The sequence below is a fragment of the Neodiprion fabricii genome, chromosome 7, assembly GCF_021155785.1.
Source record: "Neodiprion fabricii isolate iyNeoFabr1 chromosome 7, iyNeoFabr1.1, whole genome shotgun sequence".
Classification (NCBI taxonomy): Eukaryota; Metazoa; Arthropoda; class Insecta; order Hymenoptera; family Diprionidae; genus Neodiprion; species Neodiprion fabricii.
Genome location: NC_060245.1, coordinates 15,527,720 through 15,545,686, shown reverse-complemented (window position 1 = coordinate 15,545,686; position 17,967 = coordinate 15,527,720). Strand labels below are relative to the sequence as shown.

The following is a 17,967-nucleotide window of genomic DNA, read 5'->3' as shown; positions in this document are numbered from 1 at the left end:
ACAGTAGCGTTTATTGGTGCCTTCCACTCCCGGTATCCAATTAAAACTAATCCATGGTTCAGTTCTGTACGAATTGCAATTTATTACGTTGCTTAAATCAAGTATATTTCAAATGCCTTTCCGGCTATTGAGATTACCTTTATCAACCATGTCTCAGTCTTCATCTGATATTGGAAGTAAAAAGCTTAATGAACAATATGCATTCAAGCATAATAGGGATCTGGTTCGCGACGTTTCGATGCTCGAGCTACCTTAAGGCATTTTCTGGCGAGAGCTAACAGGAATACTCGAGAGTGCAACAACATGGTATATGGTTGAGCATGTATATATGTATTCTGGGCATCCATGGGTAGAAACCAGATATTACTGGTTGTATATACTATATACGCGATTTGAATTTAGCATACTGACTTATGAATAAGACAGACATGCGGAATGAGGTTAAAAAAGGCTTTTTTAGTGTCACAAAGTAAGTGCCATTTTGTAGACATGCAGCATACGAGTGGGATTTGAAAATTGTATTTTGTCAATCCGAATCCCACTAACTCACTGACCATATTTTTGTACATTTTTTCATATATAAAAGTTAGTTATAAACATCAACTATATACTTTGCACCATGAAACCAACTCGCTAATCATAATTTAGATAGCTATCCTGGTCCTGCTGCCTATGTCTTATTTAAAGAGGTGGGTTGGCCAAAATGGATACTTTTCATTAATTTCATTACAAGATACTAGCAAATTGAGTATTTATTGAATTATTATATTCGAACAAATCTACTAGATTTTTAACCATTTTAAAGCGATTAGAAACAAAGCTTCGGTGTTTAACTTTTTTTTCATAATTCGAGTAATTACGATTTTCGGATTTTTGTATTTTGTATAATGATTTCATAATTACTCAATGTATGACTATGTCGTGATGAAATTAATAAAAAGTCGTAATTTTTTGCCAATCAACCTCCTTAAGGTATCAGGATCCCTGTATACAGCCGACATAAATTAAACCTGTTTCTGTTTGACATCATCGTTTCTCCTGCAAATTGAACCAACTTCTACAAACTTTGATGTTTTCTCTTTACACACATAGGGGTTTATCATGCACCAATTGATGAATTGGAAAAAAATGATTATGCCCCGAAAGTGAAGATGTGAGTAAAATATTAATAATGTTCTCTCGATAAAACTGACTCTAAATATCAAGTTGGTAAGCCCAGTTAGCTCGAAAACTTGAATTGACTTAACACAAATGGATACACATGTACTTTAAAAATTATCTGTACATTTATGAATTGATAGAGTAAATCTGAAACGCACAAGCTTACAAACGAATATTTAGGGATAGTGAGTTATTAGTTACAATGAAAGAGGTGATCAATAAAGCTTAACAGGTACGAAAAAAGGAGTTTGGAGTTTCGAAGAAATGAGAGCTTCAATTGTATTTAGCTTCCGGGATTTGAAAAATGTAGTACTTCAAAGTTTCACGTTGACCAACATCTGGTCGATAATTTGTTCCTGAGTTTGTGCTTTTGGTTTGCCTCTTTTTTGTTATTGATTACGAATACAATGTCTTCTCAGCCCATTCTTCCATTGTAAAAGTAGCAGTGTTTGTCTTATCTGGATCGCGTTCTCTGAATATATCTACAAGCGTGAGTTAATCATGAGATATTATGAATATTTGTTGTTACCAAAGAATCGAGTGTCGATTGTTAGTTACTAGTAATGAAGAATATGTTGTTGTTAGATTAATTAGAGTACCAATCCTTATGTTGTATTGAGTATACTCTTCAAATCACGTCTAAAATTATACAATTTCTCGTTTTGAACTGACCACGAAGCTGTCTCATGTTTCTGTGAATCTTTTTTGTTCGTTTTGTTTTACCAATTTGACTCACCAATCATCGTCTTTAGACGTACAGCGCACATGATGTAGTCGTCGAATGCGATCATTCCATCCTTCGTTCCGTAACGATGTACAAGTACGTTCAAAATATGATTATTCATGCGATAGCCGGCGCTATTTAAAGCTTGTCTAAGCTCGAACGCGCTCAAGTATTCAGAACCATCTCTATCGTATAATATGAATACAGCCTGAAGAGAAGAATTTGGTAACATTCATCATGAGTTATACGTATGAATGAGCTTGGCAAATTATGATCGATCGATTAGAAAGCACCTTTACTCACCCTCCAATTTCTAATGTCATTCCAAAGTGATTTGAACTCTTCAAATCCTAGTTTACCGGAACGATCTGTATCCAGCATGGCAACCATACTACGGCATATATCTTTACTGAAACCTTCGTTTTGCAATTCTGAAATGAGATATCATTGTAGAATGAATAGCTAGATTCATAATGTAGCTGAGAGGTACTATTTTTTGTTTTTACGAATAGAATTTTTAGGGCTGAGTATAAAATATTTGTAGTAGTTATTAAAATTTATTCAATTAGTAACAGATTAATTAGCTGTCAAAGTTGTTATATGCGGTATAGCTGGTTATAGAGGTCGGTTAATTAAGCAAACCTATGAAAATAGAAAATTGTAGAATACTTATCACGAGTGACATATATCTTTCTTAATGAGTATCGATTTGTTACTACACGATCATGTTGTCAACAAACTGCTACTCGTTTGATGAATTGCGAAGCACATACATGATCGCTACTTATCTATTACTATCTGTTTTTTTATTAACATCTCTGTACATACATGTTGCATTGTTACATGTTCAAGACTAAGCGTTGGTAAATAGGGGGAACTTCGGTTCACCAAGGTATCGCAATATCAATGACGCTAAGAATTTTTGCTGTCAGCTCACCTATAAGAACTAATTCAAAGTTATAGGGCCTCGTACCATGAGATTTAAAAAATGTTCCACTTGACAAGAAAACAATAATTTCCCGTGTGAGATGATCTTTGAAAATGAATATCTACCATTCTAATTCTCCGAAAAATATTTGAAAGAAGATACATGTAAAAGTGGGTATGTTTTGGGAATTTTTATCTTGACAACCAGTTATTCAATTTAATTGGGGTTCAGATTTCCATTTCAACTCTAACCCATGCCCGTAAGAGGATGGATTTCCCCATTCAAACCCCAATAATCGCTATTTTGTATGAACAACATTACGGTAAGTGTACCAGTTATTGACACGTTTAGAACCAATTATTGCACCTTTTATTTTAAAAAATTATAAACTGACGGCGCAAATTGTGAATTTCTCGACGACTAAAACCAATTGCCAGAGGGTTGGACACTATATTTTCCAAGCAAGTATTGGAAAAACTTTTTACTTCTATGTAGGAGAAAAAAATTCATTATTACAACAATGTTGTCATTTTGTATGGCCTTTTTTATCAACCAAAATTACACCTCAAGACAGTTAATTTGAGTATCGAATGTCGTAATCAAGTTAAAACGCGATGATCAACAGAAATCGTCGATACTAGAGAATTTGTATCGCTCGAAATATGTGAAAGAAATGGCAGAAAAAATGTGTATTCCATTTCTCTAAATACAAACTACCTTGTTCTGAAGAGATGAAATTCTTGCGTTATTTATAACATTTATCGACTTATATCAGTTTTTCCACATGTGTACCAACCCTGTGTTATCCGTTCGTAGAATGAAATATACATGCAGAGTGATTCTGACAATTTTCAGCAATCGAGAATTTTCACCCACTTCAATTTTCAAATATATATTTTGTATTATGGCTCTAGATCTAGGAGTGATTAAGTTAAGTTCTAGAGAGACAGTGAATATTCAGTTCAGAATCTACGATTTTTCCAGTTCGCTATAGGTTGTTTTATAAATTTTTTCAATTTATAGCTGATACTTTGACTGAAATGATCATATGTAAAATTTCTCAGGGTTCAACCTTTTCTTGAACAAGCAGCATCCTTCAGTTATATCTCATACAATTGATGTCCAAGACATGAAATATGTAACTTTTCCAATGCTTTAAGACATAGTTTCATTAACTTTATCATCACTTCAAGCGTTAATTTTAAATAAATATCACCATAATCTTAATTTAGATTTGAGTGATGGTCGCTTTTAGTTTTGCAAACACTTGTGTACCCTAGAAGCTTCCAAACCATTCAGCGAACAAGTATGAAAAAATTCACCACAGATTCCTAGCTTTACGGCTGTGATACAAGAGATTTATTTGAAAATTTGTATTGGAATTTGATTCATAAACATCATATCCCACGTTAAGATTTCATTCCCAACATTTTTTAGCACTGGGCCATTGCCGGATAGATCAGTTTAAAAAAAAATTAGGGTTTTGATTAATTTATAAATTGAATTTAAAAATATGATTCAATTAACTTTATGAACTACATTTGAACAGTAGTTGACAAAAAAGGAATGGAATAGTTCGGAAGATAATTACAGTAATTATGCCCTAACAGAATTGATTTAGCGAAAAAATATTAGATCTTAAACAGAATTCATATGTTTACTAGCAGCATATATTTTTTAATCAATCATGTGGTGCAGCTTAGGAAATTATGTGTATATAATTTCAACTTCAGGTATGATGTCGATCCAAATTTTTAAACACGATGTTTTTTTTAACCATATTCTGAGATACGATGTTCTTGAATCAAATTTTGAGACGTTGCAATGTCGACACCCAAAATTCTGAGGTACACTGCTTTCGAACCCAATTCTCAACTACGATGTTTTGATCAGCCATTGATAGGCAATCACAGAAGCTTTAAAACAAATCATCAAAGGACTTGAGATTTCCTCTATGAATTGTTTTTTCTAAATCTTTCTCACGAATTTTCTGAAACCTCAGCGGTCGCACTGGGTCATTTTTGTTCCCAGAAACCATGTATTTCTTATCGGATGACTAACAAGCGCGACTGCAAAGGGTTAAAAATTTGAGTAATATCAAGCTTATTTTTATTTATACAGTTTTCGATAAATTTTAGCTACAAATTTTTGTGAAAATGTCTTAAGAACGCTAAGACATTGAATTAAAAGCATAGCACTCAAATGTCTGAAATTTAGATTTTAGTTTATAAATAAGACAGAACTTCCTTAATAAATTTTGAGGAAAAGGAGATCTTGATGTTGTTCTTAATACTTTTTCCCATGACAGAATTTTAGTAAAACTGGTGTAATAAGTCAATTTGTACTCTTGTTAAAAATATTAGTTGATTTGGAAAAATCATTTTCAGACTAAAAGAAACAAATCTCAGAGGTGAGAAGTCGATACAATGTAATAGCATTTTTTTAAAATACCCCTTACAGTATGAATGCACATACACTGTATGTATTATATTCATTTTTAAACCTGGACACTATCGAAAAACTGCATGGTGATTTGTACTTAGTGACCAGATACCAATGCAAATTACCATAAAGTTTTCCCACAATCTACCAGTAAATAAAGTGAAGCATATGGTTGAACTTTGATCTGACTTACAGAAGAGAAATCTGAGAAAGACAATAGAAAATGGAGCTGTGCAAATAATCGATTAATCGTAAGCTTAAATTGATTATTTTATTGAATAATCGATTGGTCGTAGAGTTTGATTAACTGTTCTTCCAATTAATCGATTGATGGATTGCTCGATAACACAATCAATCAACAAAAGATGATTAATCGATTAACATGAAAAAAAAATAAGTTAAAAAAAAAACATTTGAAAGGACCCGTGACTCCAAAATACGATTAATCAATCAATTACACAACCCGAAAAAAAACCAATCTGATGCACCGAACCTAGGTGAAAGAAAGATCGAACAAGCAAAAATAACCCAAAGTTAAAGGCGCAATACGTTTCTTTCAAATAACATCACGCTTATTAGAAAAAATTTTCCTTCCCTATTGACTATAGCAAGACCCGTTGTGCCTAATAATATATGAAACGCAACGCACGTCAATTCTCAAGACACAATGAAATATTATTCAAACCTATGAAGATTCCCATTATTTTTTATAGCAAAAAAAATTCCGCGTTTGAATTAATAATTTAAAGGATTCAATCGAACTCAAATGCAATGAACAATTACTTAATCAAAATGTATTTATGCATATATCACAATTATTATATACATGGCTCTCTATCGACAATTTATAGCTATTTATTCTCAGTCATTCTGAACAGTATTTGCATCTAACTTTACAGCATGCATTGAATCGTTTGTATCAAGAGAACAGAGCAAATTATTTGCAAACACAACGAGCCACATATATAAAATAACTAAAGTTAGAAGGCTGCATTTTAGTGGCATGTACATGCGTAAGCAAAAGAATAGAAATATGGGCATGAAATGATAATGTAGCCGTAAATAATGTGTAAACAAATTTTCGTGAAGAATTCATGCGAAATGTTCAAGTAGGTTGTGAAGATATCCAAGTGTGAATAATTTAACATTCACTGGGATGGGTTTGTTTGTTTTGCAGTGTAATTGTAAAATACTTCGAATATTATTCAAAGACAAACAGTTTTCAGTGAGTTTTTCAACTGAGCATCTCTAGCAAATACAAGACTGTGTTCAAATTTAACACAGATGTTTATCATTTGTTTGAAAAGAAACAATTATTCAACCAGCACTTCATTGGACTTGCATTTTGAAGTTTTTCAAGGTTTCCACAGCTAATGTTTAATGATTATTACATATAATGTATGTACAATGATAGTCCATCATACCTTTCAACAATATGAATATCCACCAACAAGCACACTTTCAATATTTTTGTACATAAAGATTAACTGTGCTACAAACCTTTGCGCATAGCGAAGTCCAAGATTTCTTTCAGTTCCATCCAATCGACTTCCATATCATCACCGGCAAGTTTTCTGAAGAACTCTCGTACTTTTTCCTCGTTTTTATCAGGCTCAGGCTGATCTCTTACCTGATGGAAAAATCATCACGATTGTCTTGAGTATAAAGTACATCTAAACAAAGTATACACTCACACTAAACATCAGTTTTCGTTACATCTATACATTTCAACTATGTTATACTCATTCTTGTGCTCGTGCAAGGTGCAAAGTGGAAATTTAATAAATTTCGACGAATATTTTAATTGGTCACTGTGTAACAATCTTTCCCCTAAAAATTACTTTCTCTTTAATAATAATACTTACTGTATCTTCTTGCCCTTCTGGCCTTTCTTTACCATGGTTATTGACCTAAAAGCCAAGCGACACAAACGTGCAACACGTGATTAGTGATTAGTGACAGTATATCACTTAGTTCCCACACAATTATAATATTGACAATGCCGACGGGCTGGTAGAACTGAGAAATAAAAGTTTTTCCTTGAAAATCGTATCTTTAATATAGGAAGAAATAGGGTAATTTTGCTCGGTCGGTAAAGGTAGGAGTACTCCATGACTTTAACTGAAGATTTCCGTTGGATTGTCACAGTACTTCAGGCCCAAAGCGAGTGGAATAAGGGAATATTCTCTAACTTTTCATGCTAATTAGAATGAAGTGAGGTAATAATTGCAAAAGTGTTACATTTTAAACTCTTTTCTTTTCTTTGTAAAAGCGAAATACCCTAGATAGTTTATTAAACAACAAATATTTTCGAGGTAAGAAAAATTCATATTTCGTTAAAACGTATGGAAAATGAGCAGAATGAGTTTCTACCAGCCTTGTTCAAATATATGTTTTTGTGATTGTTAGTACTACTATTTTTTCCACAAACATGCAGAGTCTCTACGTGATTTGCGTTGGCTGTGTTTCACTACGTAGCAGTATTCACATATGACTTGTGAAGTATGCTGCACACCTATAAGGTTTATAGACTGGAACAGGAAATTTGACTGTTATCTGTAATAGCAATGTTCTTGATACTTTAGAAAATTGAAAACTTAAGTAAGATTCTGTCCGATCGATATTCAGTTAGAGGATATTAGGTGAATATTAAGCAAAATTGAAAGTGACTGTTTTGTCGATTAGTTAGCGTTATCAATTAATATTTAAAATTGAAATATTAGTGTCCAAACAACTCAAGTTAATTGTTTACGCTTTCATGCATGTTCTTAGATAATCTATACACGTCTGTTGTTATTTGATTTCAGAAAACAAAACTCTATATCACATACCCTATCATCGACTTCGCCGATACCAATTTGTTCATCATTTTCCCTGCAATCAGAATTCAGAACTATAATATAATATGTAAAATCAGCATCATCTTTGACGTTTCATTAACTCGAAAGTTGCAGAAAAATTGCCAATTTCGTTATTGACTGTGTTTTCATGACTCACTCCATGTTGTTCTGATTTTCAGAAAATACTCTCAATAAGAATTCGCCTTCTTCATGCGGATCAAAAGTACTGGGAACAATGCAGTAAACACCAGGCGGCAACTTGAATCGGCAGCTAACTTCACGAAGGTTAATGAATGACGGAGATCGAGCTACCGAGGCGTTGTACTTGAAGAAATTAACATCCAACGGCTTTGGTAATCTGTCGGGATCTTCCAGCTAAAAAAAACGGATTGAAAAGTCACTACTCACATTCTTCCAACAATATGTAAGATACATTCCTCAAATTTTTCAAACATAGCCAATTAAAACTTACACGATACATGGCAAAGCCAATTGTCAGACAATCAGCACCCATCTGTTTTTGTGCCCTACGATTTTTTTGCATCAATGCTATGATAACCGTGCATTTGTCATCATCTTCATCAGGGTATTCTAATGTTATACGATACTGGGGGTTGTGCCAAAAGGTTTCTAAAAATAGTTAAGAAATTCGCTCTAACAAATGTCATCCAGCGTCAGGTTTTGAAACTTAATGATCTTTTGCATAGGCTTTTTTAATTATGGGGATTGTCACTGTATGTTGTAAAAAAATCAAAGTAATGCAACCAGGCTGACAGCTTGACCAGTTATTTCGCCCGTGGATGGTAGAACCTGTACATTATTGTTTATGTTCAAATAATTTATACAACATGAGTAATTTGAAACCCTAAGAATTAAGATTTGCCTCCATTGAAATTAAACGCTTAGGGTATCTGGTTATAGAATAATGCGAACAATTAGGTTCTGATGTTATGATGATATTTCCCAATAGTAATGATTGTTTGGCAAGGTACCTAAAAAGTTACGGCATCCACCAGCTGTTACTCCGCGTACCCATTCCCCTTCAAATATGCTCATTTCCCATTTTTTTTTACCAGCGCTGAGATCACTGTCTGTTAAAGAGTCCGGATTCAAGTTACAGATCTCAAGCCGTGTGAAGTGATGCTTGAAATCTTGTAAAGACATCCAAAATTCACCATCTACATCGAACGTTAATCCCAGTTCCTCTTTCTCATGATCAGGAATAAACCTCCATTCAGGTGATCTACAGGACACATAATTTCAATTAGGTTAATCAGATTTTTGGCAACGTTACAAGCATAAAAACTATGGCATTCTTACAATGAAGCAAATATTACTTATAGTTTGTCACGACAATAACACAATGCACTTGCACTATAATTGCTGCAGGTCAACTTCCGTAAAAAATACAGCCTGAAATTAACGAAAACTATGATCATATGCTGATTCTCAATCTCTATGACATATGAATACTGAACTTCACATTAGAAGAACAGTGACACGCCAATGGTCGTCATCTAATATGAAATCTATCTATCTATCTATCTATCTATTCATCGGGATAATATTACAAATAATGTTCATTTATATCCTTCAATCTGATTATGAAAAGTACATGGTATATTCTCGGCCGTCTGTGTGGCTGATGGGGTAGCTAAATATTCGCAGTTATTTTGTATTAAATTTCAGGCCTCATATTGTAACGCTCACATCGATAATTGGTAAAACTTCATGCATCGTTCTATGTTTTGATTCTAGTACTGTGCGCTATTAGCACATTAAGAAAATTCCGAGGGGTAACTATTCCTGAATTAGTTGGTTGTACACCAGATTTGGGGACTCCTAAACTCTAAAGAACTGGATGACTCCAAGTGACTTCACAGGACATTTTTTCACGAAGTACACACTTCCCTTTAGGAGTGTTCACCTCCTCAAGAAATCTTAAATTCCAATAGCCGCTTTAAGTATTATTCATTGAAGTGTTGCAACCCAGATGTTTGTACACTTTTGATAGATTTAGAATACGGTAGAATGCATTAAAAAAAATATGCAAATATGCACAAGGTTTTACAGCCTATTTAAAATCTCTAATTTAATTCGTATCTCTGTAATTACTTTTAGATTATTTTTTTTATCTACGTTGCAAGATTTTTTGCATAGCATATACTCACTGATCACTCCAAGGTCCGTTCCATTCAGCCTCGTTACCCCATGGGTTCCTCAATCTCAATAAAGGAATTTTTCCTACTTGATTTGGCGTCATGATATCAACATACTTGACTCGTGTAATACTATAGGCATGTCCCCTGATTAAACCTTCTGGCGTTTCAGCTTCTAATACGTTTGGATCCGGCTGAAAGATTCGTGTGTGAATGTTTAGATCATCTTCACAAGATTAAAAGTTCGCTTTTGTCAATTACCTCCAGTGAACAACCCATTAATGAGTTTCTTTCATAAGCTTTGAGTAGAATATTGAACAAGTTTGGCGGTGTTTCATTCATTTCGTACAGCTCTGTTACTCCTCCGGTAAAGTCTTCCATAGCTTCACATGTCGTTCCTCCCTTTAAAGCTTCATACGAACCATGAAGCTTCGCGTAGGCTTTCTCAAGCAGTGCACTCCAAAACTCGTTATTTTCAGCTGAATGTAAAAACATCAATTTCCCTTGACTAGTCGGCAGGCGATCATCTATGACTACATCTACCCATCTTCCGTACTGCCAAAATCTAAGTGCAGAAAGCAATTGAAAAAATCAAAATTACCACTCATTGCAGGAATACATTTATTGGACGTAAACTCGCATGATACAAAAAAGTTTTTGGACCTTTTTATTTTGGTAAAAAGAAGTGATATCTTGCTCGACCTGTAAAAACTGATAGCACCCTATTGCGGTGAATGAGTCATCCCGTCTAAATTAAAATTTCGGTAAATGGAAACCGAAGCGTTAAATAAACCTCCAACAGTGTTTTTTGTGTCAATAATGGTGAACCTGAATAAAACAACATCCCTTCTATGAAACAGCAATCCTTCTGAACAAATTCGAATACACAAGCTGACATATCAACAATCTGAGAAAAGATTTTAAAATTAAAACGTTCAAAATGATGAAAGTCTGGTCGTTTTTATTTGATTATAATGTAATTGAGTTCATTTTACAATAGCTAGCCAGATCCCTACAAACGGTCTGAAAAACATTCAAGAAGTCTTATATTGCGATAGTTATGGAGCACAAATATAGTAATTCGCGAACATTTGTACTTATACCAATCGATTTCTACCTGCTTGAGAGATCGTTATCCGTAGAATTTTTGTAGAATATCTCTAAGTAAGCCCATAAGCACTCACAGTCGGACAGTTGAGAAATTTTAAATATATATACTGCAACTCCACTCAAATTTTTGATAACTCAGCTTGTATTATTTCAAGTTGCTCAGACTCATTTTTATTACGCAATGAGGATGTTATTCCATGTGTATTCGCTATCATTGGTACAAATACGAATGTCTGAAGTTGGCAATCCAAATTCAAAATTTATTAACAATTATGAGTGTGCTGACTCTCTCCGAAAGAGTTCTGGATTTCTGAACTATTTTCAAAAATAATTCATTTCAATTATTACTGAAAAATCCATCATAACTTTTGGGGGGTTCAATAACACGAAGTACCCCATTTCAAGAAAAATGTTATGTTGACTAGAGTGCACGATAGTTATTTAGTCCCCAAAATTTACCGTACGTTGCATAAAACACTTTCTACTGACTTTTTTGATCGGCGATACGAATTTGAAAAAATAACAGCGCTGTCTCCAGTAGCCAGAGTACTTAAAGTCACGTTGCCAAGACTCCATTGAAAAAATCAGTACTGGCAATTTCTACAATTTTTCTATTCCAATTGTTATTTTACTAGAAACATCATCAATTGTCAATTCGTTTGTAAAGTGTACGGGTAAAAATCGTTTTAGATATATCGACTGGCGTAATATGTACTATGATAGATGATGTATTGAGCAAATGGAAAGAACTTACGACGAAAAGAAGTTGCTGTTTGGAGAAATTAGATGAAATTGTTAAATCTTTACAACAATATCAAATACTGATTTGTAATTACATTCTGCAAATTTTCGCGTTTGAAAAACTTTTGTACTACATTGGACCTTCAACTGTCAGCATAGCAAATTGGCTACGTTGGTGATGCAGCTATTCTTTTTTTCAATACGTTTCTTAAAATTTTAATTCAATAAATTCAGAAATAACTTGACGAATTTAGAAATTCTGATGGACATTACTAAACCTGGGATTGATCAAAAAATAAATTCATATAGCTGTCAAAATTGGGAAAACCTAATCCTTTGAGACTGCCATTTTTTTGATATTTAGACTCAGAAACATATCAGGCAGTTCAAAACAATAGTTTGCTCGATTTTTTCCGAAATGGGGTGCTTCGTAAAGTTGGCCCCTCGAAAAGTCAATATTTTTCATTAATAATTAAACAGAACTATTTTTGAAAATATTCGAGAACTCCTGAACTCATTCGGGAAGAGTTAGCGCACACATAATTTTTATTGAATTTTTAATTTGGGCCGCCAACTTCACACACCCACAAATACACACTGGCAGAGATTTTGTAAAACAGATTTTTCTTCTTCCGTAACTTACCATCGAGACAATATCACCCATTTATCTTTAAAAAGATCCCACGCACCTTGATAGAATTATTTTTTGGATAGTTAATGAAAATATGCGATCACAAACAGTTTAGATGCAACATGAATGGTGTAACATGTCAGATGCTAAATTATACCTGAAATGGAATATCCCTGCATAGTTGTCTTCGAAGCTTTGATCTTCGGGTACAATTTGAAAGAATAAGTTTGGATGTAGTGTAAGATTGGCAACAGCTGCGATGAGCCAGCAATCACCAAGCTCGCCCTGTTGTACGTCAAACCGTGAAAACCCCTCAACGAATAGTTGTGGATCGTGTGCAATTTCCTGAAAATAAGTGAACTCATTACCTATAGGTGTCTTTGATTGGTGAAATAGGAGAAAGAACGTAGCAGAAAATTCTTGTGATACACGATCTACCTGAAATTTCTATGCATCAATATTGATTGGAAACTAAAATATGATAGTCTTGAGGATTAAATAAATCTTGGTAAGCTAGCCAGAAGCATGAAACGATGAACTTTGGGCTATATATTTTACTGGTCATTATGTTTTGTTTGTTGTCCGAAATGGGAATAAAAGCAAGAATTTCAGTTTTTAATCAAGCTTGACTAATCGAGACTTCCGATACATGGTACGAGACACTGCCTCGCTAATTTGTGACCTGTCACTGACATCGAGAGTGTCAGGCCTCCGGAACACGGATTCTGCCGGAACTTTAAGGGCTGTTTCTACGGTTCAAAATGGAAAAGTTCTGGTGTGTAGTTTCATCCATTGGGCTTCTCTTCAGTCCGGTTAAAATTGATCAAATTAGCAGTTTGATGAGTGAAATACCGTAATAAAGGAAACCTGTTATGTATTTTTGCCATAAATATTAATGTTCGTTGTCCTCTATTTTCAATTCGATGAAAGACTCTTATAGATTGAACTGTATCGGGTTTATTATTATTTCAAAGCCATATAGTGCAGTTCGAATTCCAGATCTTCTACAACCTAATTCTATTGAAAACTGAGCGAGAAAGACCCAATGGATGGAACCAAGCATCGGAAGTTCCAAATTTTGGGCCGAAGAAACACCATTGGAAGTTTAAGCAAAAATTTTGAGTCTGGGTTCTAGATGTCCAATTTTGATTTCTTCCACGTAACTAATGAAAGAAAAACTAGTTTTCTTAGATAAAGTTTGCTTTTGTAGAAACCAGAACGATGTTTCGTATTTTAAGAAATTTGACCTATTTTCTCAATCGTTTATTGTAAATAAAAATTTAAAAAAACTTCAATGTCGCATCTAAATCACTCTCATTTAAAAATTTAAATGCGAAGCTGAAGTTTGTTTAATTGTCACATGCAATAAATGTTTGAAAAACTAGGTAATTTTTGGTAAAATCCGAAATATCGTTATGGTTTCTACTAATCCAGACTTTATTTACTAAAATTAGTTTTCCTTTCATTAGTTACGTGGAAGAAATAAAAATTTGACATCTAGAACCCAGACTCGAAATTCGTGTTCACCGGTGTTACATATGAACGTCAAAAAGACAAAAGCAAATTTTGTGAATATTAAATGAAGACGTTGGTTATTATTCAATGTACAGAATAAATATTTACTTATTTACATAAATACTCAAAAAAAATTTTTTTTATTTTGTTAACCTTTGTTATTCGTTCATCCTTACCATTGGACGTTTCCATTCGATGTAGCGGTCGGGTCTTCTCGAAAAATATATGGAATCATCTTGTGCCGGGAACTCGGGGTCTTCGAACAGTGTTCCATTCGATAAACATTCCTGCCTCAGCTGGTTAAAATCTTGAATTGTTCCTTGTGCTCTGATACCCGAGCCTCTTTCTCCGAGCTATGAACAACACAACAGAGGTATGAGTCAATATTTTAACGATAGTTACGAAAGAATTACAAAATAATACGAAATTGTTTATATTCTTGCTATCTTTCAAGAAGAATTATATTTTTTAAACATCTCTAGATTTACAATTAGCTTAATTAACACTTAACTTCTACATGCATTATGCTGTGAATTAATTTCAGTGGATTTATTAAAAAACCTTGATATTACTTGAAAATGTTTGAAAAAGTTTTTATGATTGTAGTCATATTGAAAATACTCTTTCACAGACACGTTGGTTCAGATTTTTTAGGATTTACATTTCAGAACCATTAATTTTAACTGTTTCCCCAAGAAATTATTATTTCTATTACAAATCTTCCTTAGTTTTTCATAACATGTTATCGTCGAAAAACAGGCAGAAACACCAGAACTCATATCCTTTCAGATTTGTAGTACAAAATGAAGTTCTAAAAAAATATTCATTCTCTAGAAATCGATTCTAAACTGCAGCTTGACTTTATCGGAAACGGTCAGAAGGATGAAAACTCAGATTTTTAAAGATTATCAATAGAAAGTGAAGTTTGTAGCGACTTTGAGAAGTCCTTTGCAAATTCATTCGATTCTGATGTAGAACTCGACTTAGGTCAGTTTTTGTCGGAAATTCTGTAGAGAATTCGTTCGAATTTTTCCAGAAATAATGCAAAACTTGTCTAAATAATATCCAGAAAAACACATATTGAATTTCTAAGAATCACTAAAAACAAAATTATGAGAAATTGCTGACAATAAGGTTTTTTCACTAGGGGTGTTATTGTTCAACGTAAGAATTTTTCTCACTGGGGTACAAACGACCCCAGTGTGTCAAGCATGTGATTTTCCAGAAGTGCGGCAAACAAGGGTTAATTATAAAAAAAAATACATAGATGATAAAATTTCAAACCTTTGGTGAGGGTTCTCCTCACAACTATAACATTCATTGAACGTAACTAACGTTATACAAAATCCATTTGATAACAATCAAAAACAAAAAACGAGGAACCAGTTTTGCCATCCGGCCTAATAATTATCAAGAACCAATAGGCGTTAAAACTAAAATAAACAATTAAAAACCAATGGTATACTCGCTTATTTGACATACAGGGAGACCACTTACGGTCAATCGCTGAACCTACTCATGCATTTTAAATTTAAACGAAACCAATATCTCTTATTCAACATCGTATCTTGCATGTAAGCCTATAAAGACGTCGTCTGTCTTACAGATCTCGATAATTATTGTGTCAGATGGCCAAAGTGGTACTTCGCTTTTTGTTTTTGGTTGTTGTCAAATGCATTACGTATAATATAAAGTATGTTCAATAAATGTTATAGTTCTGAGTAGGGCCCCCACCAGAGGGCTGAAATGTTAACATCTATGGATATTTTTTATCATTAACCTTGGATACCAAGATAAAAATCCCTCGTTAGCATCTCATTGTTAATATGCACTGTAACACATCCAAACTGCGACCATATCAAAACTTGAACCCTAAAACGCTGGCCAAAAGCTGGCAAATCGTTTGTCGGTATAATTTTTGCCTACGTTATAGTATGGTTTTCCGATGTAGTTTCCATGAGTGGTGCGAGGCTTGTCGTCGTAAGTTATGTGAGTTGGGCGTGTATTTCCGGACGCGGATTGACGATAGGTGGTACATGAAGGCGCACTCGTATTGCGATTCATTTCGTTAGATTTGGTTCCGTCATTCGATTTGTAGATAGAGTTTATTTTCAAATCGGCTGTTCCATGCTGACGATAGTTTTTGAGGCGATAGTTCCCACTATTCGATGTATACGTCCTGTGATTCATTTCAGCGTTTGATATGGCTTTGTATTGTTGTTACAATCTCTAAAACTTTGCAACTCTTCTCGCACTATGTATTAAAATCAAGAGTATTTATATATCGGCAAATAAAACTTTTTTTTTTCTTCGAATTTAAAATGCAATGAAAACTCTTGCTTTTGTGCAAACTTTTTGATGCCCTGCGAGCTTTATACCCTAGCTTACTTGAAAGTGGGGAGCTTTACCAACGCTTTATCCAGCACAATATTGCGATAATGAGTGTCAAGCAGGAAACTCGAAATGATATTTTTAAGAAGTAGGAAACGAGAATGCCACAAGTCTGAGATTCCAAAACCAAGGTTTCATTTGTTTCCGCTTTCGTAATTATCGGATTAAACTTGTTAATTGTAAGTCAGTACGATAAAAAAATTGTATTACTTTCGCTGGAATTTCAAAAACTTCATGAAGCACAATCACAGTAAAATATCAAGAAAACATTTGCGAATTTGCAATTCTTTCATCAGTCTGTAACATTTTTTTCGTCCACAGCATTTTCAACATTCACGAAATATCTTATTCCAAATATCCTTCGTACATTAGATGAGAATTTATATTATAATCTGTACGGAATACGTACATATTTTTATTTCGTAAATATCAAGATAATTGTTTTTTTCTCACTACCAGTGCAGATGGGCAAAATTGTAGATGATAAAAATCTGTGTTTGTATCTGATGTGGTTGTCATTCAAATTTGAAAATTATGACCGATCAGAATAAGAATATCAATAATTACTTGCGAATATGGTAACTAGACCGAAGTTAAACATTAACCACAAATGTAATTTGTGTTTCATTCAGTCCCGAATACAAAGTTGAGACGTACATTGCCTTTTATTTCAACCAACTTACGCGAAGCAAACGTAATTTCTATTTTGATTTTTTCAAATTACAAACAAGAATGTTATTTTGTCATCTGTTTTGTGAAAGTAATTAATCATTTACTTATGCAATTTGTCATTAAAATGTAATTTAATTATACGCGTGACTTGTAATTAAAAGGTAATTTGTAATTAGAATGTGCCCGATACCGTTGCCTGCTGGCACTTATATTTCATATTTTTATAGCAACCTTACGGTCTCTTTACTGTCTTCCTACTTCCGTTTGATATTTCAATTCTAGCCCTTGTCGAGAAAAAATTTGTAAACTTATTGTAAAAACGGTATTATCCGTATGCTGACATTTTCACAAACGCTGCCATGGATTACCGTACGTACAATCCGAGAGAGAAGTTTTAAAAAATTAGCTCTTTGCTACAGAGAATACTTTAACAAATTAAATTCAAATCTTCGAGGTACATGGTCAAACAGCTCTAGCACGAGATGAGAAATAATCGTGAGAAGCAATTTAATCATTGAGTCAAGATCACGTAGAACTCCTACCTTTACCGATCGAGTCTTTTTCTTCCTTTATGAAATGAACAACCGAACGGAAAGGGTTCAAATCGCTCGGTAAGGTAGGAGTACTCCATGATCTTAATGGTGAAGCTACGC

At 33.8% G+C, this 17,967-nt stretch overlaps 1 protein-coding gene across 1 annotated transcript; it reads right to left on the bottom strand.

Annotated features, from left to right (window-relative positions):
- Window positions 1–575: 575 nt before the first annotated feature.
- On the bottom strand, window positions 576–16,315 carry LOC124187050 (calpain-A-like). The gene is made up of 14 exons (XM_046579296.1): window positions 16,178–16,315; window positions 14,428–14,604; window positions 12,894–13,081; window positions 10,516–10,819; window positions 10,267–10,448; window positions 9,088–9,338; window positions 8,568–8,725; window positions 8,253–8,470; window positions 8,087–8,129; window positions 7,121–7,165; window positions 6,756–6,885; window positions 2,189–2,316; window positions 1,898–2,093; window positions 576–1,643 (listed from the first exon to the last, which is right to left on the bottom strand). Exons 1-14 carry the CDS (start codon window positions 16,313–16,315, stop codon window positions 1,558–1,560), a joined length of 2,244 nt encoding a protein of 747 aa, XP_046435252.1. The 3' UTR covers window positions 576–1,557.
- Window positions 16,316–17,967: the final 1,652 nt, after the last annotated feature.